The 24,025-nt window shown below is 48.0% G+C and overlaps 1 protein-coding gene across 1 annotated transcript in view; it reads right to left on the bottom strand.

Annotated features, from left to right (window-relative positions):
• Positions 1-1,848: 1,848 nt before the first annotated feature.
• ADCY10 (adenylate cyclase 10) overlaps positions 1,849-24,025 on the bottom strand; it is a 67,991-nt gene continuing 45,814 nt past the window's right edge. Inside the window, exons 21-32 of the mRNA XM_047077334.1 lie at positions 23,317-23,386; positions 22,830-23,061; positions 20,504-20,611; positions 19,871-20,046; positions 17,469-17,625; positions 12,919-13,123; positions 12,743-12,839; positions 10,857-10,972; positions 9,790-9,907; positions 7,461-7,656; positions 2,896-3,084; positions 1,849-2,125 (exon numbers count right to left, since the gene is read on the bottom strand). Coding sequence (XP_046933290.1) covers positions 1,964-2,125; positions 2,896-3,084; positions 7,461-7,656; positions 9,790-9,907; positions 10,857-10,972; positions 12,743-12,839; positions 12,919-13,123; positions 17,469-17,625; positions 19,871-20,046; positions 20,504-20,611; positions 22,830-23,061; positions 23,317-23,386 — 1,826 coding nt within the window. The 3' untranslated portion in view covers positions 1,849-1,963. The remainder of the gene's footprint in view (positions 2,126-2,895; positions 3,085-7,460; positions 7,657-9,789; positions 9,908-10,856; positions 10,973-12,742; positions 12,840-12,918; positions 13,124-17,468; positions 17,626-19,870; positions 20,047-20,503; positions 20,612-22,829; positions 23,062-23,316; positions 23,387-24,025) is intronic.

Here is a 24,025-nt window from a genome sequence, read left to right as displayed (position 1 = left end):
TCTGTGTCTCCCTCTCTCTCTGGCCCTTCCCCTCTCGAGCTCTCTCTCTCTCTCTCTCTCTCTCTCCCTCAAAAATAAATAAATGTTAAAAAAAAAAAAGACAGGTTGGTCAGAGGAGTAAATATGGGAATGGATAAGTGATATACAAAATAATGAAGGTCATTAGAAAGCAAGGATGTATGCAAGTAGCAGAATAGCAGCTTTGAAGGGGATGACGCTTACGTGAAGTTCGCTATTTGATGTGTTTATTTCTTTATTTTCATTGATTTCGAGAGAGGCAGGGCGTGGGAGCAGGGGAGGGGCAGAGAGAGAGAGACAATCCCAAGCCGGCTCGGTGGGGTTCAAACTCAAGAAACTGTGAGATCATGACCTGAGTCAAAATCAAGTCGGATGCTTAATTGACTGAGGCACCCAGGCGCCCCTGCGGTGTTTGTTTTTAAAAGCAGTCATCTCATGCTAATTTTACTTGTGTGGCACGTTGTCATCTTCAACACCTTTTCGCCTTCGGTATTCTATCCAGTACCCACACCCGTGCGCTGAAATAGGGAGGTTAGGGGACAAGCCACAGGAATAAAGTATGTGTGAGGCAGAGCTCATGCTGGAACTTAATGCTCGCATTTTCCTGGGCTGCTGTCCCCACTCCGCCAGGCCACTGGGCCTCTGGGGCTAGCCTCCTTTGTGGAACGCAGTTAAGGTACCAGGACGAGAAACACACGGCTTTGCCTTTTTTTGCAGGACGACGAAATACTGGTCTATTAAAGAAACGCCCGTTAATGGTGGCGCCGCCTATGGAAATCACTATGAGACAGCGAGGTGTGTGTGAAAGGAGGACACGTCGATGCCATCAGAAGAACCCCCTTCTGGGATCAGAAGAGGCCTGGAATCGACACACGAAAATCCGGGTGCACCTGCCTGAGATGACCATGGGGGCCCATGAAATGAGGCAGCCCGAGGGAGCTGTGGCAGGGCGGAGGTGGCTGAGTCTCCATGGACTCCACTTGTCCCCTCAGAGGCACAAACTGCCACCAAGACTGCTTCTGTCTGCCCGGAGAGAGTGACTGCAGGTGGCTCTGGGGCACAATCTCCAACATCTGGGAAGTGAAATTGAATGCTATTACTCTCTGAAATAAAGCAAACTAACTCTACGCACGTAAGCGTACCCACAGCGAAAGTACGACTATCTCAACTTTAAAAATTGTATCTCCACAGATATTTGATGCGTGTGGTTAGAAGGGCTTGGAAGCTGCCGTCAGGCGCTACGAATATGTGTCTTTTCTTTTTTTATATATATATTTTTAATGTTTATTTTTTGAGAGATGGAGAGAGACAGAGCATGAGCAGGGGGGCGGGGGGAGGGAAGGAAGAGAGAGAGAGGGAGTCACAGAATCCGAAGCAGGCTCCAGGCTCTGAGCTGTCAGCCCAGAGACCGACGCAGGGCTCGAACTCACGAAACCTGACATCATGACCTGAGCCGAAGTCAGGTGCTTAACCACCCAGGCGCCCCCAAAATGTGTCTTTTCAAATCTTGCCCTTACAGACCGTGAAAAGCATTTGCCATTTGCCATACCGTACGACATACAAAAGATGGGACAACTGGACACGTAAAAATAAAGATTTTCAGTTTAATAGAGTAACTAGAAATGTATCTGTCGCTGCATGAACCATTTTGATATTCATATTTTTCCACAGGACACACATTTTGCCTGGGCTGAAATGAACAGGTCGAGTTGAAAAATGAAAGGCAAGTACAGTGTGGGTGAAGCTGGGAGAAAGTAAGCATGAGGTCGCTGACCCTTTCTGACCCTCCAGAAAAAGAAAGGAGAACGCGGAGCGTCTGCTTCGGTGTCTGGAATGGAAGAGAATACGCAGGAACCTGGAGGGTGCTGGTTCCAGAGAAAGGTTAATAATGGATCATCGCAAGAGAGGGAGCCTTACTGAAATCTTTGTGCTTTTTCACGAAAGGTTAGAAAGGATTGTCCAGGATATTAACTCTCATCAGGAATTTGTTTTTTTGAATATCTTGCATGTTCACCTTGCCCGATACAATTTTTTCCCAGGAGGGGAGATTCGAGACTGTTTGAAGCCATTGGTCGTCCGTTAACTCGGAGTCTGAGTACCACCATTCCTGAGAGGAGAGACAGGGTGAAGAATTAATCAGCGCTCCCCGACTTACGTGATCAAGCCTGGTCTGATACCAGAACTGGTCCAGGGTCCTTGAACTTTTTTTTAATGTTTATTTACTTATTTTCAGGGAGAGAGAGAGAGAGAAAATGCATGTGCACATGCGGGAGGGGCAGAGAGAGAATCCCAGCGGGCTCCGTGCTCCCACAGACTGTGAGATCATGACCTGAGCCAAAATCAAGAGTCAGACGCTCAACCGACTCGGCCACTCGGGCGCCCCCAGGTCCTTGTGCTTTTAAACCACATGAACCCACAGACAAATGATGAATTTTGCCCCCCAGACTAGGCTACTGACACGTGACTCTAAATAAACACACGGAAGTATAGGCCCATTCGCTTATTCAACAAGTGCTGAGTACAAGGCGCTGGGCTGGATGCTACGCGTGATGTTCGCCTTCGAACAGTTCACGTTCTCAAGGCGAGGAGAGACCTGCGTAGCAACATTAACACCAAGTGGAAAGCGGTGAGGGCTGCCGAGAAGGGGCGGAGATCTTGCCAAAGCAGATTTGAACGCGAGGGAGGTTCCATGGGAGCTCCAAGGGGACGAGGAGGCACACACACCTGAGCTACGGATCTATCGCCCCTTTTAGGAAGAGTCCAGAAAGGCCCGTGATGGCCTTCGGTGCTTGGGGAAAGCTAACGAGGCGGTAGGCTTCTGGGGCTTCCTTGGAAGGGTGGGCATCCCCACGCCACCTGCTGGCCGGTGGTACGTACTTTGCTCATGTTCAGCCAGCATTTCTCCAGCACATTCCCCTGTGTTTCAGAGAGCCGTAAGGCTGTGTTCAGGAACAGGTCACAGTTCTGGCCGTCTCCCATGAGTATGCAGACATAGGCCATCAGGTGGTAAAGCCTCGGGTAGAAGACAGGGCCAGTGGTATTCTGGGTCACCAGGCTCTCCAAGTTCTAAAGGAAAAACAGCATATCAGAATCAGAAAGGGTCCTTGGCCGCAACGATTTTTTCTCCACGGATGACGTGGGAACGTTTCAACGATTGAAGCAATCAAATGAAAAAGCGTATTGCAGAGACATTACACAGGATGTAGTGGACACAAAGTGACACGCGTCAAGTGGGGTAGCTTCAGCGTTCTACCCGGACCAAGCATGCGATATGGGTGGGCTCACTAACCCTTTTTGGCAAGCGCTTTTTTTTTTTTTTAAAGTACCTTTTCTTTTTATTACCAAAGCAATATAAGTTACTGTTCAGAATTTAGGGGGGAAAAAATGGAAGAAAAAAAAGAATCACCCATAAGCTTAGCACCCGGAAAGAAATATTTTTAACATTTAGGTACATGCTTTCCCACTTCTCTCTCTCTGTCTGTCTCTCTCTCTCACACACACACACATACACACACACACACACACACACACACACATATCATACCCCCAATTGGGATCATACTAATCACATAGTATGGCAACTTTTTTTCTCATTTAGCATCACATGATAAACATTTTCCAGTGACATGATTCTTTTACATCAGAGCTCACAAATTCAAGTGCTGACAAGGGTCAGGCAAGGAACATAAAGAAGCAGGCTGGCTATAGCATGATAAGAGCAGAGGGGATTATGTCATGCTAGAGATGTGCCCTATACAAGTGTCACCTCTCAATGCCGGCCAACAGCTGTCCTTTAGGCATGTGGGCTTGGAGTCACCAGGTACTCCAATTTTTAAAAGAAGAGTCAGAAATTCAGAATTTTTAGGTAAAATATCCCAATGTTTAAATGTACCATTTCTGACTTAACCAAACTTTTTTTTTACTTTTTTAAATGTTTTTATTTATTTTTGAGATACAGAGCATGAGTGGGAGAGAGGCAGAGGGACAGGGAGACACAGAATCCGAAACAGGCTCCAGGCTCTGAGCCATCAGCACAGAGCCTGATGCGGGGCTCAAACTCACAAACCGCGAGATCATAACCTGAGCTGAAGTCAGACACTTAACCGACTGAGCCACCCAGGCGCCCCACCAATCTTCTTTTCGAAGTGCATATAGTTTTCATTTTCTCCTAGTTTTTTACTGCTATAAACCTGAGATCAACATCTTTGTAGACAAACTTTTGTTTGTCATCTGATTATTTCCGTAGGATAATTCCCAGGAAGAGAATTAACCAACGTGCATAGTTTAAAGATATTTTGCCAGAACGCGCTCTGGAAAGTTTATGGGAGTCTTTCAGAGTAGGAGTCTGTCTTCTCACGTGTCTTTGCTAATCTGATGCTCAGCGAAACAATGTCCTATTGTTTTGTTGCTTTTATTTCAATATGATAGACATGGGATCAAAACGTTGGGTTTTCCTGACTGACCTGTTAACACGTCTATTTAGTCCATCAATTATTTATCTAAGAAATGCTCACCTGCTGTGAACAAGGCATCATTCTGTGTGCCGTGGGAGATACACGCAAGTTTGTGCTTCACTCATTCGTGTTCCTGTGTTGTCTCCGCTCCCTCCACCAACCCCCCCACCTCCTTTTCGAAGTCAAATAAATCACAAACTTCTTGAGCACAAAGACCGTGTTTTTCTCATCTTTATTGAACCCGGTAAGTATTGTATTTTTCACCTGTACTGTCTTTGGGATAGAGGAGTTTTATCACTTTACTATTCACTAAATAAAGACGTGCTTTCTTTTCATCATCTGCTAGTTTATCTACCTGGACTTTCATATGTCAGACTGGCCAAAAGTGGCCCCCTTTGTTAGTATTCGATCAATATTTGAAAGTGATAGTGACAGGGATGCCTGGGTGGCTCAGTCGGTTAAGCGTCCAACTCTTGATTTCGGTTCAGGGCATGATCTCACGGTCGTAAGATTGAGCCCCACACTCGGCGCGGAGCCTGGTTGAGATTCTCATGAGTCATTTTCTCAACTCCAGACACTCTATCAAATCACATGAAGTTACAGAAGACATAGTAATTCCGTAAATAATACAGAATACAGAATAATCACATAAAGCAAGATAATGTTTTAGGTAACCAAGCGACTCCATACCCTGAATGGAAGCCAGCAGAATGCTTTATGTAACAGAAATACAAATACATGCTCTGTATCCAAAGAGAACGTCCCTCTAAGCAGAGGTGACAATGACCTTTTAAGTATTTCAGGCAGGGATCGGTAAGCAATGTGAACAAATTGCAGGAGGAGACCCCGGGGCCTGGGTATCGTAGGAGAGTGGTGAGCACAGCTCCTACGTGGGCAGATCGAAGACTTCCTCCTAACAACGTCCTGAGGATTAAATGAGCTACTTGTACTTCAAGACGCCTTGAAGTCCCAGGATGCCTTGCTTTGACAAATTGTGACATCTCTGAAACAGAGACATTCCTAAATTTTCAGCCTCTGGATTCTGCTCACAACCTTAAGGAATCTGCAAGCACGTATCTTCCGAGATCTCTAGGGAAGATCCCTACCCAGAGGTAGTTTGGTCAGCATCTTGATTTTAAAGCCTTCTAAGACCCTAAGCAGAGAACCTGTCAAGCCTGTCCAGACTTCTGACCTGCCCACGTGTGCGATGAGAGGTTTGTGTGATTTCAGCTGTTAGGTTTGTGGTAACTGGGGGCCCGGCAATGGAAACTAATACACATGGGCTTAGTTTTGAAGAGGACAAGGCAAAACATTGTCAAGTCGACAGGAGATTTGGCCCGTCTTCCCTTGGAGGGTTTGCCCAGCCTAGGCTGTAAACTCCGAGAGGCGGGTACTGGGTGTGAGTTGCTCCCCCTCACACCCCAGCGCCTGGTATCTGGTGGTTACCGCATATCAGGCAGGAGGCCAGTGTTATTCATTTATGTGTTTTTTGCACTCAGCACACGTTTGTTCGGTGAGTGGAAGATACGCACGTCCTGTAATGCTTATACTGAAGTGTCTGAAAATGCATTTTAAAAGTTTTTGTTTTTGTTTTTTTAAGAAGTTAACAGGAGCCTGGGTGGCTCAGTCGGTTAAGCATCTGACTTTGGCTCATGTCATGATCTCGCAGTCCATGAGTTCGAGCCCCGTGTTGGGCTCTGTGCCGACAGCTTAGAGCCTGGAGCCTGCTTTGGATTCTTTGCTACCCCCGCCATCTCTCTGCCCCCCCCCCCCTGACTCATGGTACTCATGCTCTGTCCTGTTCTGTCTTTCAAAAGTAAATAAGTGTAAAAAAAAAAAAAAAAAGAAGTTAACTTAGGGGCACCTGGGTGGCTCAGTCGGTTGAGCGTCCAACTTCAGCTCAGGTCCTGAGCCTGGAGCCTGCTTCATTCAGATTCTGTGTCTCCTTCTCTCTCTGCCCTTCCCCCACTCACACTCTGTCTCTCTCAAGAATAAACAAAAGGGGCGCCTGGGTGGCTCAGTTGGTTGAGCGTCCGACTTCAGCCAGGTCATGATCTCGTGGTCCGTGAGTTCGAGCCCCGCGTCGGGGCTCTCAGAGCCTGGAGCCTGGTTTCCGATTCTGTGTCTCCCTCTCTCTCTGCCCCTCCCCCATTCATGCTCTGTCTCTCTCTGTCCCAAAAATAAATAAACGTTGAAAAAAAAAAAAAACAGAATAAACATTAAAAATTTTTTTTTTAAGTTAACTTAAAAGACACATTCAGGATCAGCTGAATATTTTTAATTTCCATGTGCAAAGACTTAACCTCCCAAGATGTTTATCATAACTGCCGTAAAATACTACAAAAAAATTCTATCCAAGGACAGTTTGGCAATATCATCTAACAAGATCTAGGAGACTTTATCTATAAGATAAAATACTATGCTTCCTTTTAACTCGTGGTGTAGAAAACAATTTAATGACAGGAAATTATTCACAATATATTTTATTTGATAGCATGTTTTAAAAATGGAAATGTGCGCACGTGCACACACAGAGAAAAGACTTGAAAAGTGATGTCTCTCTTTGTAAAAAGTGGTTACCTCTGAGTAGTAAGGTTGTGAGCAATTTGTATTTCCTTCCAATCTGGGGGGAAGAAGTTACCTTAAAAAACTGTACTATAAACATAGAAATTCTGGGGCACCTGGGTGGCTCAGTCGGTTAAGCGTCCGACTTTGGCTCAGGTCCTGATCTCGAACCCTTCATGAGTTCGAGCCCCGCATCAGGCTCTGTGCTAATGTCTCAGAGCCTGGAGCCTGCTTCAGATTCTGTGTCTCCCTCTCTCTCTGCCCCTCCCCTGCTCATGCTCTCTCTCTTTCTCAAAAACAAGTAAACATTAAAAAAGAATTTTTTAAATAAATATATAAATTCTGGAATCAGAGAAAATAATTTGCACAAGAAGGTAGACAGAAATCCACTTACGGAGTGGTTTATCCTGGAAACTGGCTCACCTTGAGCAGCTCGACTCCACTGTCCTGAGCATTCTCAGACTGCCCCTCAATCTGCTTTTGAAGGTAGAGGACTTGCCCTTCCATGTACCTACTGATTCCTTCATAGTAAAGAGCTGTCGGGGTTCTTCTTGGCACTAGGTTTTTAGCTCTACTGGAAAAGATGTGAAAGTGGTCCCATTCCTGAAGCCTGGCATACCTGCGCCAGCACAGAAGGAGAAGACAAATCAGTATCGCCCTTGGAATGTTCTGAAATGGGTCTCCCTGCAGGCACAGCTCCCGGGACCTGGGCCTGGAGCCCACCACCTGCTCCCCAGGAGAAACGATTTGCTATGGAACAGGGCAAGAAGAGAATGTGTGGACGGTTCGTGATGAATAGACTCCTCGGGAACCCTCGGGTAATATTAGCAAGCACTTAACTCTTTGGACTCTAAAAGGATCATCAAACACTTGGAGCTATGAATTCTAGAGCTTGAAGACATTGCTCCAGTTCCAGAGAGAGATGGCCTAGGCCAGTACTACTCAAAGTGTGGGCCACCGACTGGGAACATCCGTGTCACCTGGATGCTGCTTAGAAATGCAGGCTCGCTGGTCCAGCCCCCATCTGCTGAATCACTCTGGGGACTGGGACCAGGCCAGGAATCCATTAACAAGTGTTAACAAGCTTTCCAGGTGATTCCTGTGCCCACTAACGTGTGGCAAGCACAGGCCTAGGCCACAGCTGTTGAAAGAAAGTAGGATAAGAAACTAGGATGACTTTCAGACTTTAGATTCCTTGGATTTTTAATTCACCCGGGGCGAGTTCATTTGACTTTGAACTTTCATTTCTTTGGACTCTTACTGGTAAGGGCAATTAATTTTTAGATTTTAATGTCTCCCAAGGAACTTCGGAATAGATTTCTTTTCAAATTTGGAACTGCTCTAGTCTGTGGCGCTTTAGACAAGAATATCTTCAGATGCTCATTTCGCTCATCACAGAGTCCAAATAAATATTGGACACCATGGCTGCATGTAGCATGTTGGGAGTGGCTGCGGAAGTCATTTGATGAATGTTCTGGAGCCTTGCTGTTGATCTACTTCTTTGAAGGTACGACCATAGCTGCAGGTTTACGGAGTTGAAAACCTAATGAGTGGGGGCGCCTGGGTGGCTCCGTCGGCTAAGCGTCCGGCTTCAGCTCAGGTCACGATCTCGCGGTCCGCGAGTTCGAGCCCCGCGTCGGGCTCTGGGCTGATGGCTCGGAGCCTGGAGCCTGCTTCCAATTCTGTCTCCCTCTCTCTCTGCCCCTCCCCCGTTCACGCTCTGTCTCTCTCTGTCTCAGGAATAAACGTTAAAAAAAAATTAAAAAAAAAAAAAAAGAAAACCTAATGAGTGAAAGGCGTTCAGCCACAGTTGTGGTCAGGAGGTGGCAGCAGTGTAGGAGGTAGGCAGGTGTGGCTTGGCACCCGGCCCTCCCCATCCTGAGGGGCAGTGAGGCCCGAGTAAAGGAGCTTCGTGTGACGCTTCTCTCTGCCACAGGGTGGAAAGCTCTTGATGGGGGAGAACTGCCGCTTTCCAGAACTGCCTCCTGCTGAGTGGGCAAGTCTAACCCTGGGCTTCAACATTAGGAAGCCCACCCGCCTGCAGATACCTGCAGACATAAGCCACATCCTCCAACATCCGTTCTATCAACAATGTTTTCCAATATAATTCCATCTGTGGGGGGGGGGGGGGTGGGCAGGTGGCGCTATTTTTTTTTAATGTTTATTGATTTGTTGTTTTTTTTTTTTTTTTTTTTTGAGAGAGGGCGGTACACAGCAAGCTGGGGAGGGGCCGAGAGAGAGGGAGACCGAATCCCCAGCAGGTTCCGCGCAGTCAGCACGGAGCCCGATGCGGGGCTCGAACTCACACACTGGGAGATCACGCCTGAGGCGGAACCAAGAGTGGAGGCTTAACTGACTAAGCCCCCCAGGCGCCCCACAAATGGTGCTATTTATCAGTCTCCCTCGCACCCCACCACTCCTCAGTAGCAAGTACTCTCTTCCTCTCTGTATTACCACGCCATGGTGTGTAGGTAATAAATGCTTGTGGCACTGACTACAGCCGTGGCGGCCTTGCTTAAGGGCAAGATGATCCCCAAGGGGCCTTTCAGTGTAAATCCACCCCGACGCCTTCAATGCCTTCAATCTCTCAGGTACAACAAAGTATAAATTCTTTTCTTTCATTTCTGTGTGCGTGTGTGCGTGTGTGTGTGCGTGCATGTGTGCGTGTGTGCGTTCTGTGTGTTAATCTCCCCTTCTTCAGGAGTCAACATTTTTCAAACGTGGGAGTGTAGTGAGTGCAACACATTGTTACCAGATAGCTATACTCGAGTAAAGTCCCAGGAGGATTCCACTTTGGAATTTGAGGATTCTGTTGTCTTCATTTTGGTATATGAATTCCAAACATTCTTCAAATGTCTTATAAACAAAGCCTAAAAAAAAAAACAAAAAAAACAGAGAGAAACAGGAGAGCTTTGCTGGTGGGCGGGGGTGGTCCTGTTCTGGCCTAGTAGCTTCCAGGAGACGTCCCCACTGTGGGGAGAGGCCTTAATCTCTGTTTATGAATCCAGACGGTCCAGTGGATTGCAACACCCTTGTGACCACACTGCCCGCCCCGCCCCTGCCATGTTTCCCTTGCTGGCAGCAATATCCACAGCCCTTTTCAAAATCCCATGGTGATGGAGGCGCCTGGGTGGCTTATTTGGTTGAACGTCCAACTTTCTGGCTCAGGGCACCATCTCACAGCTGGTGAGTTGGAGCCCCGCGTCGGGCTCTGTGCCGACACCTCAGAGCCTGGAGCCTGCTTCGGATTCTGTGTCTCCACCTCCCTCCCCTGCTCACTCTCTGTCTCTCTCTTTCTCTCTCTCAAAAATAAACATTTAAAAAAAATCCCTGGTGATTTAAAAAATTCCGTGTTGGGGAACGAATACCCAGGCCGGCCCCTCTGGTTTACTGTGGACACTGAGGGCTGCCTCGTCGGTGGAGTTCCTTTTCCGAATCTCCGAGCAGCTACCGGTGCCCAGATCCATTGGCAATCCAACGCTTCCTCGTAAAGCGTGAAGTCTGTCCGTATATTCTGCTAACAAGTACTCTAGTAAGACACTGTCACTACCACTTGCGTGTAAAGTGATCTGACGCTAAACTGGCCGCTTACACCCGTCAGGTTCTTCTGGGCCAAATTCTCCTCCTTGCTGGACCTTCACAATCCTTCCACCTTCCAGATGGCTCCTAGCTCTTACACTAGCCTCTCCCCTTCCCTGTCCGACAGGTCTTTCCAGCCGGAATCCTAGTGGGCTCGAGACCCCAGCCCCGAGAGCGGCCACACCACACTAACACGCGTGTTAAACCCCAATTTGTTGTAAATTCCAAAGCCACGCTTACCGGAATAAAGCATGAGGTCCAGGCAGACGAAATAGAAAAAGGCCTTGCTGAAGATGTGCTCTTCTGATATAGAAAGGTCCCACAGCCACCCCAGCACTTGGATCAATTGTTTGTTTCTGTGGGCAAAGGAAGGTGGTAAAGATTAGGAGGTGCCGGGGAGGAGAGGATGGAGTTTAGCGCTGGGCTCGGCTTCATCCTGCCCGCAATTCCGGACCAAATGCGGCCTTTTCGCAGATTTCAAAGCCACTCCCAAACCTCAAATTGGCTCTTGGCTCAAACTGTTGTCACGGACCCCCGCGTCAGGGCCACCAGAGTCAGGCCAAATTGGCTGGAGCCTCCGGTCCTGGTTGCCCTTCTCTGGGCTTCTGCCTCCCCTGTGAGACTCCTCCCTTTCCCTCCACCTGGCAGCCTGACTCCCATACCGGGGGGGAAGACGGTAAACAGACCAGCGATGATGTACACACAGCGGGGGCCTGGCTGGTTCGGCGGGTGGAACGTGGGACTCACGATCTCAGGGTTGGGAATTCGAGCCCCACGCTGGATGCAGAGACTATTTTTAAAAATAATAAAATCTTACTCAACACGTCTCCGGAGGCAAGGGAAACAGAAGCAAAAATGAACTACCGGGACCTCATCAAGCTAAAAAGCTTCTGCACAGCGAAGGAAACAATCAGCAAAACTAAAAGGCAACCGACGGAATGGGAGAAGATAATTTGCCAACGACATATCGGATAAAGGGTTAGGGTCCAAAATCTATAGAGAATTTATGAAACCCAGCGCCCAAAGAACAAATAATCCAGTGAAGAAATGGGCAAAAGACATGAATAGACACTTCTCCAAAGAAGACATCCAGATGGCCAACCGACACATGAAAAAATGCTCAACATCCTCATCATCAGGGAAATACAAATCAAAACCACAATGAGATACCACCTTACACCTGTCAGAATGGCTAGCATGAACAACTCAGGCAACAACAGATGTGGGCAAGGATGCAGAGAAAGAGGGTCTCTTTTGCATTGTTGGTGGGAATGCAAGCTGGTGCAGCCGCTCTGGAAAACAGTGTGGAGGTTCCTCAAAAAATTGCTGGTCCTCCGACCCAGCAATTGCACTACTAGGCATCTATCCAAGGGATTGCAGGTGTGCTGTTTCGAAGGGACACAGGCACCCCCATGTTTATAGCAGCACTATCAACGATAGCCAAAGTATGGAAAGAGCCCAAATGTTCATCGATGGATGAATGGATAAAGAAGATGTGGTATATATATATATATATATATATATATATATATATACACACACACATACATACAATGGAGGATTCCTCGGCAATCAAAAAGAATGAAATCTTGCCATTTGCAACTATGTGGATGGAACTGGAGGGTATCATGCTAAGTGAAATGAGTCAGAGAAAGACAAAAATCATATGCCTTCACTCATATGAGGACTTGAAGAGACAAAACAGATGAACATAAGGGAAGGGAAACAAAAAGAATATAAACACAGGGAGGGGGACAAAACAGAAGAGACTCATAAATATGGAGGACAAACGGAGGGTTGCTGGAGGGGTGGGGGGAGGGGGGAGGGGCTAAATGGGTCAGAGGCCCTAAGGAGTCTACTCCTGAAATCATTGTTGCACTAGATGCTAACTAATTTGGATGTCAATTTTAAAAAATAAAAATAAATAAATAAAATGAAAAGAATAAAATCTTAAAAAGAAAATGCCGTGCAAAGAGCAGTGGTGTCCCAAAGTCTATGATCGTCAGTCACATCTTACCGTAAATCCTGCTCCCTTGCAAGCCAATGGCCAGGCTAAAGTGAACCCCGGACGCTCAATTCCTATGGCTTCCTCCCTCTAATTTTGGGAAATCCTTTCGGCTAAATACCTGTTTTTCAAGAAGAGAGATTTACTAAGCCAGCAGAGGACCATATACTGCCTGTTAGGATTTCGGAGCAGTGCCCACATCTTCTGGGCTCGAGAGCCTGGGAAGAAAGCAATTCCAGGATATTTCAGGATGTTCCTTGGTATCTGCATGGCCCTTCTCGCCCAGACAACCCTTACCTAAGTCAATGGCCAAGTCCAAGTGACCCATTAAAAGCTTGGTGTAGCCCAGTTTATCAGCCACATGTGACACGATTTCAATGCCCTCGCCTTTCAGGGGGAGGTTGAAGATCTGTTCCATGGCCATGATTTCATATTTGTACCACACGCCCTGGTAGCCGGCCAGCTGGTGGTGCAGTGAATAATCCAGGTAGGCCTTAATGATCTGAAATGGCAGAAGTGGAGAAGAGAGGTGACACCCAGATGGCACCCAAAGCAGGAAGCTCAGGGACACCAGCTGGCGTGGGCCAGTACACGTGTGTTTACTAAGCTTGAGAATGGAACCGGTCATTTGGCCAACGCACGGGCTTTGGTGCAGAAATTAAACTGGGTCTCTGCGCCCTTTTTGTTGGGTCATCCGGGACAAGCTCGAGGGCTCCCTTGGCCCCAGGGTCCTTAAGCAAAATAGAAGAATTTCAGTTTTTGTGAAAAATAAAAGCCGTAGCTTATATATATGGATATAGGACTGCAAAGCAAAAAGCCTGGAAGGGTTCACTCTGAGGTGCACACAGTAGTTACCTATTTGGGGAGGAGATCTGAGGGACAGGAGCGACTTTCCTTTTGACTTTATACGTTTCTGTGACCGTTTAATTTGTGAGAAGAAGTACCCGTCCTTCTGTTGTTTAACAAAAAAGAAAGGGGGGGGGGTTGGCTTGGCTTTGTTTGCATGTAAAAAGAGGAAAGAGTAGTCGTAAACTGAGTTTTGAGACTCAGGAGAAGTTGGTTACTCTATAAACAACTCTTTTCAGTGGTAAAGTTGCACCAGGACATGAACGCCTAGGGACAGGTGAAAAGAAAGTTCCTGCTAAAGAAGCATCCCTGATTAGGAGCGCCAGGTACGGAGGGCAGTCAGTGGGGAGGCATTTAGGAAAAAGGGGCCTTGGGGGCACCTGGGTGGCGTTGTCAGTTAAGTGACGGACTCTTGATCTCGGCTCAGGTCATGGTCTCACAGTTCACGAGTTCAAGCCCCACCTTGGGCTCTGGGCTGATGGCACGCAGCCTGCTTAGAATTCTTTGTCTCTCCTTCTCCCTGCCCTTTCCCCCCTTGCGCCCAGGCTCTCTCTCTCTCTCTCTCTCAAAGTAAATAAACTTAAAAATAAATAGGAAAAAGGGACTTTTTCCTAGAATTCGTCAAATCCCGCAAAATACGCGGTCCACAAATTCGGTGTTGCGGGCAGTTCTGTGGGCACCTGTTAAACCACAAGTCAACCTGTGGGAGTTCCTGTGCTCCTGATCCGTGTTCCAGATGGCGCCACCAGAAGGGCAGGGCAGCCGGAAGCCGTGGAGAGGAGAGGACTGCGGGGCGAAGGAGATGTCCAGCGCTGTGGCAGAGCCCAGGACTTCTTGGATTCGGACCAAGAGCATGGCGCCCGACTGCTTCATTTGGTCGGGAAAATAGAAAGCTTGGTGGTTATGTGGCTTGGCAGTGGTCACGCCACAGATAGGTAAAGTTCTGGAAACCACTCTCTCGGGACTCATTCTAGCTCTTTCTGTTATCCGACACCGAGTGCCTCATCTGCTCTGGAGCACCCAGAGGCTGCTCTGCCCTCTGTCACGGCCACCTTGTTGGCACAGAGCCCAAGGTGGGGCTTGAACCCGTGAACTGTGAGACCATGACCCGGGCTTGAACCCGTGAACTGTGAGTCCATGACCTGAGCTGAGATCAAGCCTCTTTCGATTCACTTTCCGATTTTGGCTTTTCCGCTGTCGTCTCCTGTCCTCCAATGCCACCGCGTTTTTAAGAGACAGCCCCTAAGTATGGAGGGGAATCAAAGCATTTCATTCAGTAAATATTTGTTGAGCACCTACTATGTGCCAGGCACTATTACTGGGGCTCGGGATGTGGAAAAGATAACAGACAAGGTCCCTACTCTCATGGAGTTTATAGGCCAGTAGGGGACACAGGCTGCACACAAACAAAAGAACAAACAAGTAAATGCCAGATGGTAATACGAGTTACTAAAACAGGTTAGAGTCCCTGGGTTAGGTGGTCAAGAAAGGCTTCATGGAGGAGGAAACCTTCCAGCTGATAAGCACAGAGACCGGGAAAGGTCAGGGGATGGGCGCTCAAGGCAGAGGAAATGTCCATTGCGAAGACCCTACAAGGGGATTGAACTTAATCTTTGAGGAGCCAAGAGAGTCTAACATGGCTGGGTGTAGTGGCCCGGGAAGCCACAGACGAGGATGGAATATAGGCAGAGGACTATATTTGATGGGCTTTATACATATTTATGTGCTCTGGTCTACCGAAAGGCAGATTCCTGGTCAGGAACTTAAGCTCCTCCAACATTTACAGTGCTACTTGACCATTTCCTTTAATTCTCAATAATTAATCGCCACAAGAGGAAGTTCTTGCCCCGGAAGAAACCTAGACTTGATGTACTTTTTATGAGGGAACCAGGTCATTTTCATTAGCGGAATTGGATTTAGCTTAATAATGTCTTGATCTTGTCCCTTGGAGTTTTCCTCATCTAATGGAAGATGTCCCAGTTCCTGACCTCGTAGGAGCCGAGGGCAGGCTGCCCCCAGACGGGCCACTTTGGCACGAACATTATTTTGATTAAGAGCAATTGAGGGGCGCCTGGGTGGCTCAGTCGGTTAAGCGTCCGACTTCAGCTCAGGTCACGATCTCTCGGTCCGCGAGTTCGAGCCCCGCGTCGGGCTCTGGGCTGATGGCTCAGAGCCTGGAGCCTGCTTCCGATTCTGTGTCTCCCTCTCTCTCTGCCTCTCCCCCGTTCATGCTCTGTCTCTCCCTGTCTCAAAAATAAACGTTAAAAAAAAAATTTTTTTTTTTAAATAAAAAAAGAGCAATCGAAACCCAGCAGACTCAGGAAATGCTTTTTTTTTTTTTTAGGCTTAAACAAATTTGTTTCATTTTTAAAATTGAAATATAATTAACATACGGCACTCTATTAGTTTCAAGGAAAAGCTCTTTATCTGCCCCCCAACTGCCTGCTTTACTGAACTTCACGTGTGTGTGGATTCCCTGTACATACACTATTGTATTTTATTTTCTCCCGTGAAACCGTCTCCTGGCAACTTGATTCTTAGTCCAGCTGGAAGGACCCTGAAGGGCAGAGGAAATTCCTCCTCCCGACAACTTAGACAGGCAGTTCTCCCAGTGTGGTCCTGGGATCCCCGGAGGTCCCTGGAGACCACTTTAGGGAGTGCCCGGAAGTCAAAGCCAATATTTGCGTCAGGAAACATGGTGAAAGACTGAAACAGACAAACAACAAACTTGGTGGGTGTCCCGTCTAGCTCACTCGTGAAGGTTATCTCTGTTTCTCACTGTCTTTGGGCTATTTTACAACTCTGTATGAGGCAGAAGAAAACTGACAATATTGTAAATTATTCTCTTGCATAGACATGTAAGTATTCCAGGGAATATGTGTGATTATTGCCCCGTGACTGGGCTATTTTTGCATCCAGTCATAATTGAATTCTCCTTAGAACAAGTTGTAACATCTTACTAGCTCTCAGTAATTAAAGTGTTTAATAGTCTTTGATATGTGTTCTTTTTATGTTTCTAAGAGTCATGATTTTATCTTTAAAAAAAAATTATCTTTTAGGGGACACCTGGGTGGCTCAGTCAGTAAAGCGTCCAACTTTGGCTCGGGTCATGATCTCGTGGTTTGTGGGTTCGAGCCCTGCATAGGGCCCTCTCCTGTCAATGCAAAGCCTGCTTCAGATCCTCTGTCCCCTTCTCTCTGTCCCTCCCCTCCTCTCAAAAATAAAACTTTAAAAAATTATCCTTGGGGTGCCTGGGTGGCTCAGTGGGTTAAGCGTCCGACTTCAGCTCGGTTCATGATCTCACGGTTCACGGGTTCGAGCTCGGCGCTGACAGCTCAGAGCCTGGAACCTGCTTCAGATTCAGTGTCTCCCTCTCTCTCTGCCCCTCCCCCACTCGCACTCTCTCTCTCTCTCTCTCTCTCTCTCTCTCTCTCTGTCTCTTGAAAATAAATACATGTTAAAATAAATTTTTAAAAAATTATCCTTTAACGTTTTCCTTTTTTTACCCTCTTTCTCTACCGGCACATAGTGGCATTTTCCAGGGGCGACACCTGATGCTGGAACGGAGCGAAGGCAGAAGCAGGCTGAGCGCCCAGGTGCCTCCCATGAAGCCAGAGTTTAAGATATTTGCAAAAATTTACTCCGTGCCACCCTTGTCACTAAATTTTTTGTTGGGGAAAATTATCTTTCAATGGAAACATTACGGAGGTAAGAGCTTTATCCTTCTTTAAAAGTATTTTAGTACCTCCGTTTTCGTTGCTCACAACTTCGGTCGATGCAACCCGTAGACATAAACAGCTTCGCGGTCCCCGGTAATCGACTGAAAGCATCAAGTGACGCTGGGGCCCAAGTGCTTGAGAACTACCGGCCTGGGCGAAACACTCCAGCCGGGAAGGCCTTGGGTACACCCCCATGGTTTTGAATCCCTGCCGGCTTCCGCCAGGACCCTCCCAAGGGAGACACGGACATTGACAAAGCAGCCGCCACGAAGGCAGCCTTACCTGAAAATCGTCTTGGGTTTCCAGTGCGGTATTTACTTCCATCATAGCTGCCAGATGGCCGTAGTACTTGTAGTGAAAAAAGTAATTTAGGCTGTATATCTGCCACAGCAGGGAGAAGCAGGCGGTTTGCCTGTAAAGCTGTGCCAGCCTCCTCTTCCTGGAGACACACGAGGGGCAGAGAATACCGTCACCGGCGTGCTTGAGGGGAACGCCGGCCCAGCACCCCCGCTGCGGGCTCGGGGGTCAAGACGTGGGCGTGAGTCCTTGCCCCCTTTGCAACGTGGTAAGGCACAAGCACGCTCAGTTTTAGGGAGCACGTTTTCTCCACCACAGCACGGGGAGCGCGATGCCTCCTTTGTGATGACTAGTTAGGGTAATCGAGGTTAAGTCGCTTTATCCCCAGGCAGGGCATTGCCACTTCAGTGAAGTTATTGAAAAAGCCCTTTTACATCACTCATCACGGTTGATTCCGATCACAACCCCGCGAGAAAGGCAGACGTGATGAGCCCCATTTTATGTCAGCAGGTGAGACTCAGGCAGCCTAAGTAACTAACTCAGAGCCACACGGCTAGAACGTGGTTGTGCCAGGACGCCAGCTCTGTCCACGTCCAGCCTGGCCATTCTCGTGTGTCATTTCCTCCACTGAACATTACTCTCGGGAGCTGGCTGTCAGCTCAACGAAGGAAATGAGCATTTTTTTTAACGATCACACTCTGCTATGGTCTGAATACATCTCACCAAATTCGCAGGTTGAATTCCAACCCCCCAAAGTGACAGTGACAGTAGGTGGGCCCTTTGGGATGTAATTAGGTCACGCAGATGAGCCCTCATAAAAGGGGTCAGGGCTCTTATAAAAGAGACTCCAGAGCTTTCCAGCCCCTTCCCACCATCTGAAGCTAAAAGAAGTCTGCGACCCTGAAGAGAACCCTCTCCCAACCATGCCGGCACTCCGGCCTCAGACTTCAGCAATAGATTTGTGCTCTTTATAAGCCACCCAGTCGATGCTTATTTTGTTACAACAGCCTGAGCAGACTAAGACACATTCCAACAGTGGAATGGAACGTCATGAGAGGTGGTGAGCCTCCCGTGCTGGAGGTATTCAAGGGGAGGATGGATGACGACCTACAAAGAATGTTTGGGTTCGCAGTCTTGGCTTCGACAAGCCACTTAACTGATAATGTAGCCAACGATCCCCTTTATTTATGATAACGATGGGAACCTGAGCCAGTTGGCTGCAATATTAGTGATTTAACAAAACCAAGAAAACGAAATGTAATTAGAAATATTTATCCACAAGCTGATTTTAAATAAAGACGAGAAAGGGGGAAGACAGAGATATCCTGGAGGTTTTAAAGACGAATTCCAGGTACTTTCAATTTAGACATTGATGACGCTGATTCTGTGGTGGAAATTATTTTTTAAGGCCTCGGAAGAAACATGGACAGCATGGGACGTTCATGACGGCCCTGGAAACTCTGGCATTAACATTGCTTCTTGTCCTCCTTTTTGAGGTCAGAACCTCTGGGGGGGCGGGGTTTGAAACGAACATCTCTGCAGATGTTTCACTCCCCCCCCCTTTCCCTCGTGCAGGTCACTTCCTGCTCCTTTCACGCAAGTGGCTGTAAACTAGGCTTGTGAAAGTTAGGGAACGAAAGGGTGGGATGCCCGGTTCGATTTGCAATTCAAAACACATAATTTGTTTAGACTGCAAACGTCCTGAACATTTTCCGTGACGTATGTACACGAGAAAAGTGATTCTTTGTCCGTCTGAACTTCAAATTTAACTAGGCATTCTGTCCCCCTACTCAGTTTATCCCCCCACCATCATTATTTTTTTTATAGTTCTTTATAGGCAAAATTGACGTGCGTGGAAGTGTACAAATCTTAATGGTTTAATCTTGACTGATGGATACATCAGTCAACCCACATTGCAAACCCCCCCCCCATTGCAACCCACATCCCTAACGGGATACACAGATGGGTGGCAGTTTGTCCTCTGCAGATGCCTTGGGCACCTGCTATTTTAGTTTTGGGCAGGGACAGTACCCAGGGCTGTACCTCCTGGATGGAAGAGGGCTTGTGACAGAGGCCCCGGGAGCTTGCAGCTTCCACAGAGGCACTGATGGGACCGAGTAGGGCAGGGCACTTGGCAAAGGGCTTCCTGATGTTTCTGTCACTTGAATCCCCTTTCACAAAAGCTGCTGTGAAATATTCCAGGGCCACCCCGCCCTGTCCTGGGAGGCCCTCCCCCTACTGGCTCTGCCCGCACCAGTGAGCTAGGTCAGAGCCACCCGGCCTTCTGGCGCCCCCTAGAGGCCCAGGCATTGGGCGCTGATGGAGTATGTGCAGGTCTCTCCCTCTGCGGAGTGAGACCTTCGGCTGTTCCCAGCTCCTTCCCTTACCCTGGAGGTGCGCTCTCTTGGGCCTGTTGATTTAGGTAGTAAAAGTGTCTGTTTTTCTCAACATGGGTCTGGAGAAACAGGGAGATTAAGTTGTAAGGAAAGATTCGGTGGAGAAGCTTCAGGGCCTTCCGCAGCATTTTCTTGGCAAGCACCATCTGGCCCATGTTGAAACAGACCTGCAGGGGACAAGGGGAGGGGGGGCGGGGGGAGGAAGGAGAAAGAGCGGGGATCCTGGACTTCATCGGCAAGTTCCAACGACACGTATTTGGGGGATTCTTAACACAAAGGCAAACTTAAGGCCCAGGAACCAAACCCGCCCTGGCAGAACCGTAAATGTTTACAAATGTATGCGTGGAAGGATGGCTGGCTGAGGGACCGGAGGTCTCATCGCGTCTTTGCTGTGCGTCATCGGCCGCCGAGAAAGTGTTCACCCGCCCCGGTCCGTTAAAAAAACATTTCGTAAAGACGTCAACCACAAGGTCAAGGGAAACCTTGCTGGCAAGCGAGGGCGCGGAGGGGTGAGAAGCGCGAGGACCGGCCGGGAGGTACAGAGCTGACCTGTGCCGCTTCTCCGCTTCTCCGTAGCGCCCCAGGGACGAAGAACACGTGCTCGTGTTTCCAGTGGCTTCTTACCTCGCCTTTGAGGCTGTAAAAGGTGGCGGACTCAAAAGTGTGACTCCAGGACTTGTCTTTCTTGAGCGTCCTCAGCAGCCTCTCCCCCTCATTCAAATAGATGTAGGCCTGCAGCCGGCACAGGGACACAGAGGGGCGGGTCAGCGGGGTGGCCGCAGGGGCCCGCCGGCCAGCCTCTCCGGGCCCCTCTTTGTCCCCGAGCTCACTCACTCCGAGGGATGAATCTGGGCAGCTTCCTCCGCTGAGTAATTCCATGGCCCGATTTCCAACAATGTACCCACCCCCTACCCGGATGGCACCCCCCACATCCACAAGGAGCTGGTCTCTACCTTGGGAATGAGTTAGGATCCCCCCCCCCCCCCCCCCGCCCTGTCCTTTGCCAGGGCCATCTTTGGAAAGGACGGGGAAGGCCCTGAGCAACAACCCCCACATTTTAATTAAGCCTTCTATGACATCGTTAGACGGGACAGCCTTGGTACCTGTGAGTGCCAAGTCAAGGGCACAGTTGAAGAGTAAAATAAAGGAAGGCAGTATCCTCAAGTCTCCTACAGCCAAAGGGGTATGAACGGGAGGCAGGAGAGAGGCACACATGAGTTGGCCACCAGCCCTGGTCCTACCAGATTTTTTTTGATGGGAGAGAGGCTACCAATGGCACATTCTGGGTACCTTGTACCTGGGCTCTGCGTCCAGTCATTGCCTTTCTGACTATTCCTATTCCCTGCTGATTGAAAAGGGTGTATTAGGGGGGCACCTGGGTGGCTCAGTCGGTTAAGCGTCGGACTTCAGCTCAGGTCACGATCTCGCAGTATGTGAGCTCGAGCCCCGCGTCGGGCTCTGGGCTGACAGCTCAGAGCCTGGAGCCTGTTTCAGATTCTGTGTCTCCCTCTCTCTCTCTGACCCTCCCCCATTCATGCTCTGTCTCTCTCTGTCTCAAAAATAAATGTTAAAAAAAAATTTTTTTTTTGAAAAGGGGGTATTGCACAGACTTGGCAAATTGGCTCCCCGGGCTACCTAAACCTTCTCTTCCTGGGACTCACTGGCCATATCCCCCTTTTCTCTGTGTATCTATGTATCTATGTATCTATCAAACATTATCATCATCATCTATCATCTATTTATCTATCTACCTATCTATCATCTATAAATATATATAAAAATGCATTCCATAGGGGCTCCTGGGAAGCTCGGTTGGTTCGGTGTCCGACTTCGGCTCAGGTAATGATCTTGCAGTCTGTGGGTTCAAGCCCCGTGTCGAGATCTGGGCTGACAGCTCAGAGCCTGGAGCCTGCTTCAGATTCTGTGTCTCCCTCTTTCTCTGCCCCTCTCCCACTCGTGCTCTGTCTCTCAAAAATAAACATTAAAAATTTTTTTGGTGCATTTTTTTGATGCTGCATATATTTATGTGTATATATGTATATACATGTATATGTACATGTATATATATGTATATGTATGTAGATATATGTGTCTATAAATGTATATATATGTATATATATACACACACATAATATGCCTGGGGACTTTCATCTTTAACATAAATCCTGAGAGCACTGGGGCTTACTAACATTCTTAATGATTAATTTTTACATTTTACAAACATCTCAGGTTCGAGGGTCGATTAGGCTGCTGTGATCACAAGCAGCCATAAATGTGGAACAGACCAGCAGCGTGGACTTGACCTGCAGGCATGTCTGCTCAGGTACGTGAAGCTCTTTCTGAAGCTGGCTGAGTCAGAGGGGCATTTCCTGAAGTGAGTTTATGGAATGTTCGTCTAGCCAGCTGCTCTATGAAAAGAGATCTAAGGTTCCAAGAAGTTTGAGAAACGCAGTATGCCCCAGAACCGGCCTGGCCCTCTGGGAGTTTTCCGCGTATCCTGACATGGTAAGGCCCGGAAATATCTGCGGTAAAGAAACCTATTTGGCCTGATGCGGCTCAGTGCTTCCCAAGTCACTGAAGAGCGAATTCTCTTTATTTCATTACACACGCATCACATCCCCACGCTTCAGGGGGTGTGTTGCCCTAGACTGTTATTTACAACTATCCTGGAGAAACACCACAGCGTTGGGTCTAAAGGTATGTGTGATAATGTAACGCAAGTTCCGCGAAGACCAAAGTGGGCGAGCTCCTTGGTTCTCGTTTTCATTTTTCAATCTCAGGTCCTTTCCCTCCTAAGCAATGTGATTTTCAGAGGAAAGAGGTGCTGGCAGGAAATCAGGAGCATGCAGGAATTCAGAAAGCCCCTTGAATTTCCCTGCAGGCTCTGTGGTCTCAGGCTCGGTTGGGGGGGGGGTGGGGTTGGGCGGAGATCTGGGTTGAAACACCTTACCATGTAATTATCACCCAAGATGAGATAAGCGGATGCAATTTCTAGAAAGTAATATAAGGCTTTGTTGTTTTCTCCCAAAGCCACAAAATGGTGGGCCAGAGGCATGATGACCATCTCTAGGATCTCCTCACACTGGCAAGACTCCAGAGGGATGATGTCTTCCTCGGATGTCCTCATTTTTGTTATAACGATGTCGAAGAAACTCAAGATCTTTTCTTTTATTTCTTCAGGACTGTCCAAATGAGAAATAAATAGGAGTCGTAACTTAGAGGCACACTGAGTTTTTGATAGGAAACTGTCTTTAACAATGAAGAAAAGAGCAAGGCAAGAAGACCTAACGTAGATGCTACGGACGGAACTCACCAGACACACACACGCCGACACTTCCCCACTCGCACCTGAGAGGTCCCGAGAACTGACCCAACGATCCTGAACTCAGTGACAACGGTCTATGCCCTACCTCCTGGACAGTTACATACGCCCGTACCTGAGGTTTTCAGCAAATAGCTCAGATTTCTTAGGGGTCTCTATTTTGGAGAAGGTGATCTCTTCTTCAGCTAGAAAATAAACAAACAAATGAGTCGTCTGGGTCGCGAAATGTTCCGTGTGGCAGAAATGTCTGGCGTCCATCCAAGACTTGTTCCTCTCTCACTACATTCTTGCTGACCTGCCAGGAACTACATTTCCCAGTCAGTCTCCGTTTCATCTTAGGTGAATCTGCATAGATTAATTTAAAATGGAATGATGGCAGAAGTAATATCGGGTGCCTCTGAGCTGAGATGGTTCGGTGTCGTCTCCACCCTTTCCTTCCACAGGAAAGCAAATAATCGTGAGACGCTAAGGGACAGCAAAAGGGCAAAACGGAAGGAACCTGGGTCCCTGGCTTTCAAATTACTGGCGTGCATGTAGGGAACCCACCCGGATGGAAATTTTAAAGACAGTGAGGCAACGTGAGCCTTCTGTGAGCTAAGGAGAAGGCTAGGGGTCTGAGGGTACAAAGGAGGGGAAAGACCGTTTACTGTGTTTGGAAAACAAAAGTTGCCCTGTTATGCAGATAAGTTTCTCAGGTAAGGAAGAATCTCCGTCAATAGCTCTCTTCCTGTTAAAGCAGGCAGTTAGTTGAGGGGCTGGCGAAGAGCTTTTTCCCAACCTGCTGGGTTTGGATTGCTTTTAACTCAAAATAATGTTCATGTCAA

Source organism: Lynx rufus, unplaced genomic scaffold (genome assembly GCF_022079265.1).
Source record: "Lynx rufus isolate CCGP_SWC_20201006 ecotype Redwood Valley unplaced genomic scaffold, mLynRuf1.p SCAF_15, whole genome shotgun sequence".
NCBI lineage: Eukaryota > Metazoa > Chordata > Mammalia > Carnivora > Felidae > Lynx > Lynx rufus.
This window is presented reverse-complemented; position numbering and strand designations above follow the sequence as displayed.